Here is a 16,899-nt window from a genome sequence, read left to right as displayed (position 1 = left end):
TTTGGCATTGTTTTGCAGCTGCTGCTATCTGTCCTCTTCTGCTCTCACTTTGAATTTGTATGTCATGTATGTTAGTTTATTTAAGCAAGGTCAATACATGTATCCATCTATACACCTTTCCTTCAAAGAAGTCAGGAAAGTGCTGTAAAGTGGGCAAAAGAGACTGATTAAACTCCAGGTGTAAACAGAAATGTGTCTTTTGATCTGATTAACCCAAATTCCTATTAATATGTGAATATACAGGTTCATGTCTGTATATGCAAAACGGAGGAAACCCACGCCTACACAGGGAGAACATGCAAACTCACACAAAAATGCCAACTGACACAGCCGAGGCTCGAAGCAGCAACTTACTTGCTGTGAGGTGACAGCACTACCTGCTGCGCCACTGTGTCGCCCCTTGAACTTTATATATGTATTTAATTATTCAGTAAAAACTGCATTGCATTTGACTTTCTAACTTCTGGACCTGAATACTGTTAGACTTGACATAACATCAGCCAAAGTTTATATATATATACACACAGTTGAAGTCAGAATTATTAGCCCCCCTTTAATTTTTTTTCCCAAATGTGGTTAAACGGAGCAAGAAAATTTTCACAGTGTGTCAGATAATATTTTTTTCTTTAAAGTATATTTAAAGAAAAATTTAATTATTTAATTATATATATATATATATATATATATATATATATATATATATATATATATATATATATATATATATATATATATATATATATATATATATATAAATTAAAGTCTTATTTACTTTATTAGAATAGAAGAAGTTTTAAATTTATTTAAAACTAATTTTAGGGTCAAAATTATTAGCTCCTTTAAGCTATATATTTTTTCAATAGTCTACAGAACAAACCATTGTTATACAATATGCCTAATTACCCTAACCTGCCTAGTCACCCTAATTAACCTAGTTAAGCCTTTAAATGTCACTTTAAGCTGTATAGAAGTGTCTTGAAAAATATGTAGTCAAATATTATTAACTGTCATCATGACAAAGATCAAATAATTTAGTTATTAGAGATGAATTATTAAAACTATTATGTTTAGAAATGTGCTGAATAAATCTTCTCCGTGTTAAACAGAAATTGAAAAAAAAAATAAACAGGGGGGCTAATAATTCTGTCTTCAACTGTTAAAATCTGACATTGACTTCCTTTACGTGGAAATCAGTAATCAAATTATTAGCCTTAATCTGAATAGGACAATAATATGATGAAGGTGTTTAGATGAGTTGCTTTTTGAATGTTTTTGTCATAATCCTGCTTTACATGTTATAGCGCATAATTCGATTAATTCGATCGCGTCACCTCGATGTCCACGTTTCCTCTGGAGTTTCATGTAATTTCGGGTGTTTCATTTTTAATTCGTCAACTTTAACTGCAGTTTGGCACTTTCACTTATGAACACATTGAAACCTCTACCCGCCTATGTCATTTTTTACCTGCACAATCAAATTCAGAACTGGCCAATTGGGCAGGAAACCACCCAATCTGGCAACACTGGGCTTGTTCTGTAGACAAATGAAAAAATATACTGTTTAACCTCCTATGGCTTAGTGGCCAGATACGCAGACAGCACATTTTAGCTCTTAAGTGGCTGTTTAAAATACTTTAAATATTTTATATTTTGTGACTGATATACAGTGTCATCCTGCAAATGTTTTGCAGCATATGAAATGTCTCAAACACTATTTTTAAGTGTCCAAAATGGGAAGAAAATGCTGTTTTCACTCTCTGATAGCCAAAATATGTTCAAAAAGCATTCTTTGTTAAATGGGCATTAAAAACAGTTTTATGTAAATTCAGACCACGAGTCCACATAAATGGACATATTTTTTTCAAAAAGTACATCATATTAAAAGATGATACTTAGATTATTATTATAATTAGGTTACAATAAGCCCAAATAGCAAAGAGAAATAAAAAATGCATGTAAAAAACACCTTGGGCCTTAAGAGGATACACACAGTGGGAGAGATAAGTATTCAAAACTTTACCATTTTTCTCAGAAAACATATTTTTAAAGGTGCCGTTGACTTAAAATGTTCACCAGATATTGATAATAACTGAAGAAATCCATATATGCAAAGAAAACAAATCTAAAGTTTACAAATTAAGTGTAATAAAATGCTAATTATAAGTAATAAAATGCAATGAAGCAGGGAAAAAGTATTGAACACGTGAAAAATGCCCAGACAGCAGTTGAAATCTCTCAATAGTTCTTCATCACCCCTCTGACCTTCATCAAACATTAGTTCAGTTCAACATCTATATTAGCAGGATGATGAAGATGAAACTAGAGAGGAACTTTCAGTGAGACAATGATCCAAAACACAGCCAAGAAAACTCTCAAATGCTTTCAGAGAAAGAAAATCAAGCTGTAGAATGGCCCAGGCAATCACCTGACTTCAATCCAATTGAAAATACAAATTAAAGAACAGATATGATAGACTGGACATGGACTCACAGAATCATTAAGATTGTTACACTCTGTTAAAGTCTGAGCAATGCATGTGACCTAATTCTCTACATGAGAGGCGTCTTTAAGCTGTTATCGATATTTTTCATATCGTGCAACTGTAGTATTTTATTATTATTTAAATAATAAATAATTAAATTAATTTTAACAATCATACTTCTGAAGTACTTGAAAGTGTTTGATGTGCTAGATGTCATCCAGTTTCATTTATACTTTATTTTGAGTACTGTTCAAAACTTACTTTTTTTAACGTCATGTGAGACTTTTAATTCAATACACACTTTAATAATAGAGATTTTATATGCATCCGATATGAATTCTTGGAGGGAGGTTTTGCCCCTCAGTGCCTGCTTTGAATTCGTCCACTGTTTACAAGCACTAAACCTGGACTCGTAGCAACCACAAAGAGAAGAAAGAGCGCGATAGATTAAGAGGGAGAAAGTGAGGACAGGTTTTTAAAGTGTTATGGTGATAGAAACATAAGTGTTTTTCTGTTCTCTGTCTTCTTAATGTCTGGCACATGGTCACATATCTTTAATACCTTTAAAGGGCACTTGCCTGTTCATGATCCGTGTCTTTTTCGCTGTCAATGCCACATCATTTATTTGTGCTTCTTACAATGGGACTATTGATGTTCTTAACTGGATTACTGAAGAACGTCATATGCGGCATGTTGTGATGTTTGGAGATAATATGGTGATTGAGGGACTTCCAGAGGTATTTGTCAATAGGATGAACAGGTAATGTAATAATGTTGTGGTTATTATTATTTTAGATATTTTTGTTTACTAGATATTGAGGTTGAGCGTAACATGCTCAAGTTGTGATGTTTGTTTAGCTATTTTTTCAGACGGTTAAATATTGACTGATGGTGTAGTATGTCATCTTGACACTACTTGTATAATAATTTGCACTTGTCATAATGACAGTATATTGTTGCAAAAAAATCAAGTCAAAAAAGCAAGAAGGTATTAAGTTGTTAACATTAACAGTTATAAGTAAATGCTGACCTTTGCAGATGGTTTAAAATTCTAATAATATTTTGCAATATTACTGTATTTAAAAATAAAAAAGATCTCCCTGTGGGTTCTTCCTCCGAAAGGGCTTTAACCTCCTATTCTCCGCCGACGAGTGGGCGCTGCCATTTGAATCTTTTTGTCTCGCGATTTCCGGTCACATTCACTTCCATTCATTTTTTTGACGTTAAAAACTGCTCGTTACGCTGCTTGATGAAAATTTTATATTTTCTTATTATATTATTCTACTTGGTCTGTATAGTCATGTAAACATTTGTTTGTAGAGCAAGTAGTTTGACCATTTTCTGCCGTTTATTGTTCCTAGTCATGTCTCCCATAGGCGACTGAATCAGAAGTTCTAAGACAATCGCGAAAACAGGCGCACTTCCGCATTTTAGAATAAAGTCAATAGGGCTTTAATGGCCACATAGGTGGACAGCACATTTTAGCTCTTAAGTGGCTATTCAAAATACTTTAAATGTTTTATATCTTGTTAAAGACATACAGTGTCATCCTGAAATGTCCTCTAAATGTAACTCTATTTTTAACTGTCGAATATGGGGGAAAAAAATTAGTTTTTAATCGCTAATAGTGAAAACTTGTTAAAAAAATATAATTATGTGTTATATATGCATTAAAAAACAGTCAGGAAAAAGTGAATTCAGACCTCGAGTTCACATATATGGACATCATTATCAAAAGATGTTATTTAGGTTGTATTCTAATTAGGTTCCAATAAGCCCAAATAGCAAAGGGAAATAAAAAATACATGTAAAAAAAACAGCCTGGGCCTTAAGAGGTTAAAATGTGTAATTAAAAAAAGAGCATAGCTAATATTTAATCACATTTTAATGACAAATGTAGCTTGTGCCACTGAGGTAAAAAAATAATAATTTAATGGCGCTATTATAAAATTCCACACATATTTATAATGGCTTTATGACTATCATGTTTATGACAGATTTTTGACAAGTTTTGTTGTCTTTGTAATGTCAAGTTGTCATGACAAAGACAAAAACAGGTTGTGATGTATTTGTTTATATCAAGTTGTTTTAAGAAACAATGTCATCTTTGCATTTAAGGGCGTACTCACACTGTACAGTTACTGTACCATGAACCGGGCTAAAGCACGCTTGTCTCCCCTCCCGTCTTCCTCGATGGCCTGCACTTACATTACATTCGGGCCTGGGCACGCTTACGTCATTGATGATCATTGTGCTCAGCACAATGGGGATTTCTTTATTTATATTGTTTTAGTTGTTTGGGATGAGGTGACGCAGTCAAAGTCACGGCTCGTCTTCAGTTCCGGGCTCTGAGGCACTTTGCACTCACACTACATGTGTACTGTGCCTGAGCCTAAGCGAACCACGCTATGGCACACCTCTTTCAACCGGGCCAGGGCCGACCAAGTGAACCGTGCCTGAGCCCGATTCAGAGCACTCACACTTCTCAAACGATCTGGGAAAAACGGCCTGGGCATGGTTCGGATAGCATAATGTGAGTGCACCCTAAGATGTCATAACTGAGCAATTCATGTCAGTTGATATAAGCATGCATAAAACCTCCATATTCATTTAAATGTAAATTATATTTGTCACATACACTGTATGATTTGCAGTGAAATCCTTACACAACCATTTATGAAAATAAAAATAAATGTACAAATTTAAAAACTTTAGACATGGAGTATGTGCCAGTAGACAAAATGTACAAAGTATAAAAATATAAAAGAGCTAATCTGTACAAACATGGAAGTGCCTGGTGCAAATCTAGCTAGAGTTTATGGGTGCATATGCATAGATCAAGTTCATATGTACTGTAGATTAGAGTGTGTATCCATGTAGGGTGTGTTTCCATGCAGCAAGTGTATATATACAGTTGAATTCAGAATTATTAGCCCCCTTTGATATTTTACTTTCTTTTTTAAATATTTCCTAAATTGTTTAACAGAGCGAGGAAATTTTCACAGTAATAATAATAATAATTAAACCATCTGATAACAGTAATATTTTTTTTTTTCTGGAGTAAGTCTTAATAGTTTTATTTCGGCTAGAATAAAAGCAGTTTTAAATTTAAAAAAAAAACATTTTGTGGGACAAAATTATTAGCCCCTTTAAGCTATTTTTTTCGATATTTTACAGAACAAACCATTGTTAAACAATAACTAACCTATTTGCCCTAACCTGCCTAGTTAACCTTGTTAAGTTGCAGGATGTTAATGTCACTTTAAGCTGTATAGAAGTATCTTGAAAAAATATCTAGTCAAATATTATTTACTGTTATTATGGCAAAGATAAAATAAATCAGTTATTAGAGATGAGTTATTAAAACTAATATGTTTAGAAATGTGTTGAAAAATCTGTTTGTTAAACAGAAATTGGAGAGAAAATTAAACAGGGGGGCTTATAATTCTGACTTCAGCTGTATGTGTGTGTATTGTTGTTTTTGTTGGTGTATATGCAAGGATCTAGTTTATATGTGTGTGCGTGTGTTTATGTGTGTGCATGCATCAAGTTTATATGTATAGACACACCCCTAACCCTTCCCCTTATTGATAGATGAGCAAATTGTAAAATGTACGCATGAGATAACACAAAAAACACAAATTAACCACTAAAATAAAATGAAATTGTGGTGAGATTGCGTTAATTCTGACCAACATTTTTATTCTTAGTTTTCATTTACTAAAACAAGTTTGCATTGTACAGTGAAGTTTCTCCCATAGTTCACACAAAGCATCACAGAACTTCGGAAAAGGGTAGATTTTAAGGTCTTGATTCTCTGGATTGTGTTCTGGATCTGACACTCCACAGACAGCTTCTTATCATCAGCTTATTCACATCCAGACTTTTGCAGTGTTTTCCCTCTGCAGAGTTTCACAAGTCTGAATAAGGGCTCAGGCTGGCAGTTTGTTTATGCAGACGCTCTAAAAGGCCATTATTCCTCATTTACACAAACTGTGAGGCCCTGCTCTCCGTCTGCTGACTTTACGACACACCGTTTATTCAGTGCTGCTGCCACAAACACACACTTAGGTGGTCAGAGATCACACTGAGAGAGTCGATGAGTACCTGTTGTAGCTTTAAAGGTGAAGTGTGTCATTTCTGCACCACTAGAAATAAAAAAGAAGAAGGTGGAAACAGTTTGCTTTAGGGCTGAACAATGAATCGTTTATTTGTACATCAATATAACAATGTGTGTATGCGCAATTTTCAAATAGCAAGATTTGATTATTTATGGAAGATTAAAAGATATAGATATTATTAAATATATATTATTAATTATGTATGCAATGATGATTATTCCATTTTACATTTGTTCAATTTCTGTACTTAAGTACTGTTAGACTCCCTAGAAAACCATAAAGCACTGTTTGTTTATTTATTTTTGCTTGGGATCTATTAAAATGTATGCAGATGGCTGCATAGAAAAAGACTTGGGGCCCTATCATACACCCGGCGCAATGTGGCGCAAGGCGCGGCGCAATAATTGTTTGCTAGTTTCAGCTTGGCGCAAGAGTCGTTTTAAGGCGTTCTTTAAATGTCAAATGAATTTGCGCTTATATGTGCGTCCATAGACGTTCTGGTCTAAAAAAGCAGGCGTGTTTTGACGCGTTGCTGGCGCGTTGCTATTTTGAGAAACTGTAATAGTCTTTTCTTTAGACCAAAACAAACCCGGTCTAAAGTCCGGCGCAGAGTGCGCCTCGCTTACACTGCTTAATACACAAGATGTGGAGATATACGCAAATATCTTTACATTTGAAAAAGAATAAAAATATTAAGGAAATATATTGAATAAATAGAATATGAATATAAAGAATTAAAATATTAAAAAACATATTATTTTCTAGCCTACATGAATTTAAAAACCACTGCCGTCATACTTTCTTCATCTCGGGAGGCTTTTTCAGTGTATTCAATTTGCTTTTGTGTAATGTGTATTATTATTAGCAGTATTATTTATTATATCCATATTTATATTTGTTTTATTAAAAACAAGCTTAGATTTGTCCACCTGTCAGGTTTTAGACCGTATGGGGCACAGCAGGTGTATTTAAAAATAGCTCAGTGTTTTGATCACACTTTGTTATTATTGTTCATTTATTCGTTTGCTGGAAATTAGAACTTAATTAAGAAATAGTTTTGAAACAAATCTTTGCGCTTAACAAACGAAATTAATTATTTATAGGCTAATTGATGTCTGTGTAAAGGTTTCCCTATCCACGAGAGCAAAAGCGAAAGTGAACTTGCTTTACGTCATGTAAATAGAAAATGCGCTTAAGGCGCGACGAAGTTGGCACTTAAAGGGAATGGGAGATGAGACTCTGATTGGTTTATTCTCAAAACACCCCTTTAACTCATTAAGAAAATAAACTCAACCCTTTTAGATCTTGCGCCACGACGCAAAGCAGATTTTTCCGTCCTTATACTAGAAAATATGGATTATGACACACCCTGAATGCGTTTGCGCCCTGCGCTTTCTGTTTTGCATATGGACCGTCAAAATAGAGCCCTTGATCAGCCCAGTCAATCTTAATCAATGAAATCTTTCCAAATAGAGCTATTTAAATCACATGTTGAAATTGTATTGATATTACAATATAAAGTTAAAGCAATAACCAATAAAATAATAAAACGCATATAAAATTAATATATTTTAAAATCTTAATTATTACTGCACATTAGTAATAACCAATAAAAATTTTAAATAAAATATCAGCTTCACATTTTCATGTATTTTAAAATATATTATTACTAATAATAATTACTAATATTATTACTAATAATTCATATACAATTTCTGTTTTGCCTTTTAATATATTTTAAAAACTTTTAGTTTATTTCTGCAAATCAATATTAACCAATAAATGTAATAAAAAGCATATAAAATATCAGTTTTGCATTTTAGTATATTTTAAAATCTTATTTATTGCTCCTCATCAGTATTAGCCAATTAATAAAATGCATATAAAAAGTATTAATCTATATAAAATTAAAACATTTTACAACATAAAATGTGTGACCTTATTAATAAAATCCAATCCTTTTCTTCAGATTGTGAGTTGAATTATGACCTCGACATGTTCTTGACCTCATGCTCACGTCGTTGTCGGTCATTAAAACCAACCGCTGCCTCATTAACTCTGCTTTAACCTTCTGGTTTTACAGGAGGAACATCATCATTGTGAGCTGCTCTTGTGCTTTCTGGTCCACATGACTGCGCAATGCAGCAGCGCTGAACCAAACACCAACACCTGTGCTCTTGGTTAAATCAAGGTAAACCATAATTGCATCATATATTATTAACAGAACCACACATTTGCTGCATTTACAAGGCACTCGAGTTCTCCATCAGGACGTCCTGCTGTGCGTGTCGGGCTCTTTTGCAAATCAGATGGTTTCTGGTTTGTGGATGGAGCCTGAGGAGATTATTTACATGCCCTGCTGATGGTTTTGTGTGACGTTTAACTCTTTGTTGTCTTGTCAGATGTCATCAGCCAATGCCAATGGAGTCGGGAGCTCTGGAAATAACCGTAGAGAAAAAACATACAAAAAGGTGCATCAACTGTTTTTCAGTCTTGTGTTTGTTGCTGAAATATGGAGAATGCTATGTTTTTTTGTGTGTTTGTGCATACATACAGTTGAAGGCAAAATGATTAGCCGTCCTGTTAAATTTATTCATTTCCCTTCAGCTTAGTCCCTTATTTATCAGTGATCGCCACAGCGGAATGAACCGCCACCTATTTCAGAATGTTTTAAGCAGTGGATGCCCTTCCAGCCTCAACCCAGTTGTGGCAAACACCAATACACTCCCACATTTACACACACACTCATACACTATGGCCGAGTTAGTTTATTCAATTTACCCATAGTGCATGTCTTTGGACTGTGGGGGAAACCAACATGGGGAGAACATGCAAACTCCACACAGATATGCCAACTGGCCTTGCTGGAAGCTCGAACCAGCGACCTTCTTACTGTGAGGCCACAGTGCTACCCACTGCGCCACAGTGCCACCCCCTACTGTAAAATTTTTAGACTTTTTCCAAATATTTCCCAAGTGATGTTTAACAGGGCAAAGAAATTGTTAACAGTATTTTCTAGAATATTTTGTCTTCTTAAAGAAGTCTTATATCTTTTTAGTTAGTGCAATATAAGTACTTCTTAATTTTTTAAAACTATTTTAAAGTCAATATTATTATCTCTTTTAAGAGGTTTTTTTCTTGCCTAGTTAACCTAATTAACCTGGTTAAGCCTTTAAATTGCACTTTATGCTGAATATAAATATCTTGCAAAATAAATAGTAAAATATTTTTATAAACTGTTGAAATGTAATATTTTTAAAAAAGTTATTAAAACTGTTATGTTTAAAAATATATGTTAAAAAAAATCTTCTTTACGGGCTACACGGTGGTGCAGTAGTTAGCACTTTCACCTCACAGCAAGAAGGTCACTGGTTCGACCCTCAGCTGGGTCAGTTGGTGTTTCTGTGTTGCGTTTGCATGTTCCATTCTGCTGTGGTGACCCCAGAGTAATAAAGGGACTAAGCCAAAAAGAAAATGAATGAATGAAATCTTCTTTACATTAAACAGCACTTGGGAAATATTTACAATATTTTTTTATTGTTATTATTATAATTTAATTATTGCTATTATGTTATATTGTAACTATTATTATTGTTATTTATAAACATAATGCTACTGTCATTCATTCATTCATTCATTCATACAGTCATTCCTTTATTTATTTATATTATTTTTACTTTTATTTTTACTTTTATTTGACTTTTTCAAATACATTTGATACATCAAGGTAACCATAAAGCCAACTATAAACAATTTTTGTATTATTTATCTCATGTTTATTTTATTTTAAGTAAAAAATAAACCATTTAAGTTTTATGGTATTAGTTGTCATTAACAATAAAATATATTATACATAATATATTTTATATTTTTTATTTTAAAATTTATAAAAAAAAAGAAAAAGATGCTACAGTTGATGTCAGAATTTTTAGCCCTTCTGAATTATTAGCCCTTCTGTATATTTTTCCCCAATTTCTGTTTACCAGAAAGATTTTTTCAACACATTTCTAAACATAATAGTTTTCATATCTAATCTCTAATAGCTCATTTAATTTATCTTTGCCATAATTGACAGTACATAATGTTTTACTAGATATTTTCAAGTTACTAGTACTAGTATACAGCTTAAAGTAAAGATACAGCTTTAAAAGCTTAACTAGGTTATTTAGTCAAGTTAGGGTAATTAGGCAGATCATTGTATAATGATGGTTTGTTCTGTAGGCAATCAAAATAAAAAATAATATAATAATTTCATAAACTGCTTTTATTTTAGTTGAAAAAACAAAACAAATAAGACTTTGTCTAGAAGTAAAAATATTATAGGTAATACTGTGAAAATTCCTTGTGTTAATCATCATTTGGGAAATATTTATACATAAAAAAATCACAGGAGGGCGAATTATTTTTCACTTCAACTGTATAGAATTCCAAATGTAAAAAAAAGGCCTCTAAAGTCATGACATTTGCAACTAAATCAGTGTTTCAGTGTGTCATGTTGATGAAACACAAAATATCAACAAATCGTTCGCCAGTGCCTGTATTGAGTAAAGAATGAGCTTTCCACTCGCTGTTTCCAATGACAAATCCAGCATGTTGATGTTGTAAATGTTGGTATTGATTATTGGTGTAACAGATCACAAATCTCACGGTTCAGATCATATTATGGTTTTAAGTCACGCATCTGATCATTTTTCGGATCAGCCATAAAAGGGGAGGAGACAAATGTCATTTGCTTTCATTTATTACAAAAACAGCACTGCAAGACACTTTTGGTTTTAACAAACAGAATTTAGTAAATGTAATTTTATTACAAATAAAATGAAAAAAAAAAAATCAGATGAATGAAAATAAATAGTAAAATTATTCAGTATGTGAAAAATTCACTGTTACAACTGTACTACTGTTGCTGATAACGCTAAATGTATAAATCTAGCACTATAATTTGACAACCCATATTTTATTTTATATCTCATTTTCAATAAATGGCTCAGTTATTTACTCATAAAACTTCACATTTCATTGCTAGATGTGTCATTTTTGAAGAATAATTCAGCAGCATGTTTTTGATATCATTTATTAGTTAAAGAATGTAAATGCTGCCTAAAACTTTCATTTTTAAGGGTCAAAATAAATGCATATGATGATGATTTTAATCTTTACCATAAACAACAATGGTTGTATCTAAACTATAAATGGTTATCCCAGTCCTTCTGTTATTTGACTCCCACTCAAAAGACTAAATCTCTTTCATGGTTTTCGCGTTTTTCAAACACAGATTTAAATGCAGCGATTAAAAGGATTTATAGACATATGCAGATCACCATCATTTATAATTTATGTTGCGTGGGTGTTGAGATCCCAATCTTTTAATGATTAATCATGTAGCTTACACTGAATGCATTAAGGCAGGTCAAACAAGTAGTGATAAAAAACACCTTTAATGAAACCCACCACCACATCCCGAATAATCTACCACGACTTCTTCCATCATCATTTCATTTTACAGGAAAGCCTAAATGCTTTCATACATGTGATTTGAATGGCATGAGAGGCGATCTCCCAGCAATCCTTGAAAATTTAAGATTAATAAACAAACAAAGTATTGATCCGCGGGTCATGTGTGTTCTAAACCGCACGAATCATGGATCTAACGTGATCCATTACACCCCAAGAATCAATAAAGAAAACCCTACCAATGAACTTTCTAGAATTTTTTAGCTGATCTAATACTTGACGTGACCCACAGCTGTCATTTATTTTACCAACTGAGATTTAGGAAGGCAGGTTTAGTCTTGCGTGTCTGAGAAAATGACCTCAAGAAACCCACATAAGAGCAGGGTTCGAAATGACTAAGCGCTATGCTAATTTGTTTTGCTTTTTTATTATTGTTTCAGACTACTTCATCTGCTCTAAAAGGAGCCATCCAGCTCGGCATCGGCTACACCGTAGGGAATCTGACCTCAAAACCTGACCGAGATGTGCTCATGCAGGACTTCTACGTGGTGGAGAGTGTGTTTTTACCCAGGTATGGATGGACACAGGCAGAACACCAGTGTATGTTAAACGTGCTGCTGTCAAACTGGTGTGGACGTTTCTTAAATTCTCTCCTATAGCATTTAGTGTGGTCAGACAGCATGCTGTCATTTGACTCTCAAAACAAGTTTTTAAAGGGACAGTTCACACAGAAATGACAGTGTGCTGTTAATTCAGTCAAGCAATGTTTTTTACATTCAATTTCTTTTCAGCTTAGTCCCTTTATTAATCAGGGGTCACCACAGCGGAATGAACCGCCAACTTATCCAGCATATGTTTTACGCAGCAGATGCCCTTCCTGCCGCAACCCAGCACTGGGAAACACCCATGCACTCTTGCATTCACACACATACACTATGGCTAATTTAGTTAATGAAATTCATCTATTGCACATGTCTTTGAACTGTGGGGGAAACTGGAGCGCCTGGAGGAAACAGACATGAACACGGGGAGAACATGCAAACTCCACACAGAAATGCCAACTGACCCAGCTGAGGCTCAAACCAGCGACCTTCTTGCTGTAAGGCAACAGTGCTAACCACTGAGCCACCATGCTGTCAGCGCATAGTATACAACTGAGAAAATCAAATATGTAAAAATAAAAAGAATTTTACACCAGGAACCATTATGCTAATCACTGAGCCATCGTGTCGCCCAATGATTTTTTATTTATTCTTTTTTTTTTTTAGATTTTTAGCTGAAACTATGATTTTTTTTTTTTTTGGATATTTATAATATTCAAGTCAACGACTACCAGCACTATGAGAGTCAAAAAAACTAATACAGGAAAAAAATTTGGCTACTGTCAAATAAATTATATTTGAGGGCTTAAAATGCTAATCAATCAGTTCTTGCAAGAAATTGAACATTATTTACAACATTTTTAGTTTTAATCCAACTCCTTTTCAAATAAGGACAATCTGATTCTTTCCAATGAATTGTAAAAATGCAAACAGTTTGTTTTTTATTATTATTAACTGATTTACCCAACACAGGCTAATTGGGAAAATATGCCTTGATGTAGATTTTTGAGAACCGACAAATATGTCTGCACTTTACGTGTAAAATGCTATGGGGCGATACCTCCATATGGATGGCTTTTCTGCTATGACTGGTTTGCTCAGTAGCTCACTGGGAGCGGCACAGACTTGTGAGGCAAAGTGGAGCTGATTGGTTCCAAAACTTACCTACTCTAACCTAACCAAACAGAAAAATACAAAAACAGCGCTCACTTTTAAATCTGGGGTGACTATACACAGGGTGTTGTAAGAATGTAAGTCATGTGACATTTACCTTTCCAAATCCTCTAGGGAAAAAGCAAAGTGTATCAACAAACGATCTCGGATGAAGAATAAAAAATAATGAAAACAAAGAAGGCAATATCAACAAAAGCAATATGAAGTACTAAAAACAAAAGCAATAATGACAGATCGATTAAAACAAAGAACAATGCCTCCGCCCGGCAACCCACTCGTTGTTCTTTTAAAAACCTGGCGACCACTCAGATTGGCTGCAGAAGCTGCAACATCACCCAAGATAATGATGATTGACCAATCCTACAGCCAATAGCAATCCAAAAAGGGTGAACCTGAGAAACCGAAAAAGAGGAGTGAGACGGAGAGAACGAGTGTGCGTGTGCGCAAGAGAGAGAAAGAAAGAGAGAGAGAGATGCAGAATTGCCACGATGTAACACCCAGGAAAAATAAAACCCAATAAAGCAGCGTGAGGACACATTAGAAGCGTTTTTGTAAACACTATCGGGTGGGTTTAGGGAAAGAGCTGATATATTATTCACAATGACAAGCTGGCATGCTTCTCTCATGAAAAGGATGTTAATATGTGCAGAAATGTACACAGTGGCCACTGGTGGATATATGAGAAATGGCACATATGAGGAAACGAGCGTTCGTATTTGACATTGTCAAAAATGTGCATGGCGCCCTCTAGTAGATTTGTGAAAAAACCTGCTATAAAACATAGTCCACGGTACATTTTTGTTGGTTCTCAAAAATGTTGTCCTGGGCACATATTTCCACTGAGCCTGGGCCTACCTGTTTGTTTACAAGCAAGCACGCAATGACATTATAAATTAAGTTCATTAAAGACCCCTGAACCAGAGACTAACGGAGATGCATTAGCAGTAACTTTCATCAGATATTTTTTGGAATTTACAAAATAAACAAATTTGAAAATAGACTTAGATTGAACAGCTTGTATATCTGTATATCCGTTCAGTCCAATTTCGTAAACTAGATGCATTTTATGAACCAGTTTCATTTAAAGGGATAGTTCACACAAAAATTTAAATTTCATCACCATTTAATCACAGTCAAGTGGTTCTAAACTTTTACGAATTCCTTTCTTCTGTTGAACACAAAAGAATATATTTTGAAGAATGCTGGAAAAAAAGCAGCTATTGACATTCATAGTAGGAACAAAAAAAATAGTTTGAAAGTCAATGGCTGTTTTTCTCCCTAGCATTCTACAGAATATCTTCTTTTGTGTTCAACAGCAAAAAAAATGTATAAAAGTTTTCAGCCACTTGAGTGTGAGTACATTTTTGGATGAGCTATCCATTTAATGTTTTACTAGCCTGTAGTATACGAATGCAACTCAATTTTAATTTTGGGACAAGCCGTCTCTTTAAGATCATTACATCATTCAGCCATTAATAACACACTGTAAGTCAAGTTTATAATGACAACCAGAAAAGTAAGACTTTGCTTAGACCTGCACAGATGATTCTTGCACAAATGATTCCCAAAAGGCTCTTTTGAGTGATCCGAGAGTGTATATGCAGGATTCAGCGGGATGCCACTGATCCACTAGCCTGACTTCCTTATTTATAGAGTCTGATTCTCTCACTGGGGATTGCACTCCAGTTGCATGAGCTCGCCCTCCGTTTGAGCCAGTTAGTCTGCTGCATACTGTAGTTTTCACATGCATCATTTCATTCACATTTTAAACAAACATATGTTGTGTAGCATATGCCTTGATTGGATGAAATTTTGCATACTGCACATATTATATGTAATAATGCCTACTGGAGATTATTTGATTTATAGTGTATGATGGGGAAATTATTTAGATTTGTTTTGTCATTTGGTTAAAAAAACTGTATAACACATTAAAAATTGTAATATTTAGCACCTTAAAAGCAGCCTTTTTTAGCTCATGAGGTAACATTTTAAAGTCAAGGTTAATAAGACTTTTAAAATACTTCTCCTGTACTGACCAATAATTTATTTTTTTAATCAAGAATAAAGCAAAAACCGTATTATCAGTGTTGAAAACTGCTTGACATTTTTATAGAGGCAGCAATGCATTTTTTCAGGGTTCTTTGATAAGTAAAAACAACATTTATTTTAAATACATATAATTTGTAGCATTATAATGTGCTGTAGGTGAATTGAATAGATGACTATAGTGTATGAGTGTGTGTGTGAATAAGTGTATGAGTGTTTCCTAGTACTAAATTGAGGCTGGAAGTTCATCCGCTGCGCAAAACATGTGCTGGAATAGTTGGTGGATCATTGTGCTATGGCGACCCCTCACAAATGAGGCACTAACCCAAAAGAAAATAAATGAATAAATTATAAATCTCTCTACTGACACCAAAACCTTTAAATGGTGCATATATTGAATAATAAATAGCAGTAAAGTGATTATTTATAACAAATGCAGGCTAAAGTGTGGACACTCACAAGCTTTCCAAGCACTTGGAATGACAATTGAAGAAAATTAAATCACAAGTGCATGATTCCCATGATGGTGGTTATATTGTAAAAAACATTTTTATTTAATTATGGCTCTATTACAGGCTTGTCCCTATAAAACAAACCAGAAATAGGACACTCCATGCGTTTATTTTTATAAATAGTACATTCTGTAAACAGAAAAATGCACTGATTTTGATATCAGTATCAAATTGTAAGTTCACATATGTTAAATGCAGCCTATAATAAATAAAATGTCGTCACTTTTTTGATTAACATATGTTAACGTTAACTTAACTTATTTTACATTTATCTATATTGAAAAATGTGTAGCAGAAACGGATTTGTGATTTTAGAATATGTTTTATTTATCTATTCTGAAAACTTTTTAACAGAAAAATGCCCTTATTCCACAAGCTTCTCACAATAGTTTAATGGAATTTTGGCTTATTCATCCTGACAGAACTGGTGTAACTAAGTCAGATTTGTTAGCTGTCTTGCTCGCACAAGTTTTTCAACTTTGCCCACAAATTTTCTATAGGATTGA

The 16,899-nt window shown here is 33.8% G+C and overlaps 2 protein-coding genes across 6 annotated transcripts in view; both read left to right on the top strand.

Annotated features, from left to right (window-relative positions):
* nr1h5 (nuclear receptor subfamily 1, group H, member 5) overlaps window positions 1-16,899 on the top strand; it is a 612,581-nt gene that overhangs the window by 182,854 nt on the left and 412,828 nt on the right. The gene's annotated exons all lie outside the window — the stretch shown is intronic.
* Window positions 1-16,899, top strand: part of pip5k1bb (phosphatidylinositol-4-phosphate 5-kinase, type I, beta b) — an 87,513-nt gene that overhangs the window by 24,015 nt on the left and 46,599 nt on the right. For all 5 annotated transcript variants that reach the window (XR_015497012.1, XM_087263173.1, NM_001004579.1 and 2 more), the window contains 3 exon segments: window positions 8,687-8,794; window positions 9,006-9,074; window positions 12,498-12,628. Coding sequence is in view for 4 of the 5 variants with exons in the window: in XM_087263173.1 (XP_087119299.1) it covers window positions 9,006-9,074; window positions 12,498-12,628 (200 nt within the window). In the remaining variant the exon portion in view is untranslated.

Source organism: Danio rerio, chromosome 8 (genome assembly GCF_052040795.2).
Source record: "Danio rerio strain M-AB ecotype USA chromosome 8, GRCz13ab, whole genome shotgun sequence".
Taxonomy (NCBI): Eukaryota; Metazoa; Chordata; class Actinopteri; order Cypriniformes; family Danionidae; genus Danio; species Danio rerio.
This window is presented reverse-complemented; position numbering and strand designations above follow the sequence as displayed.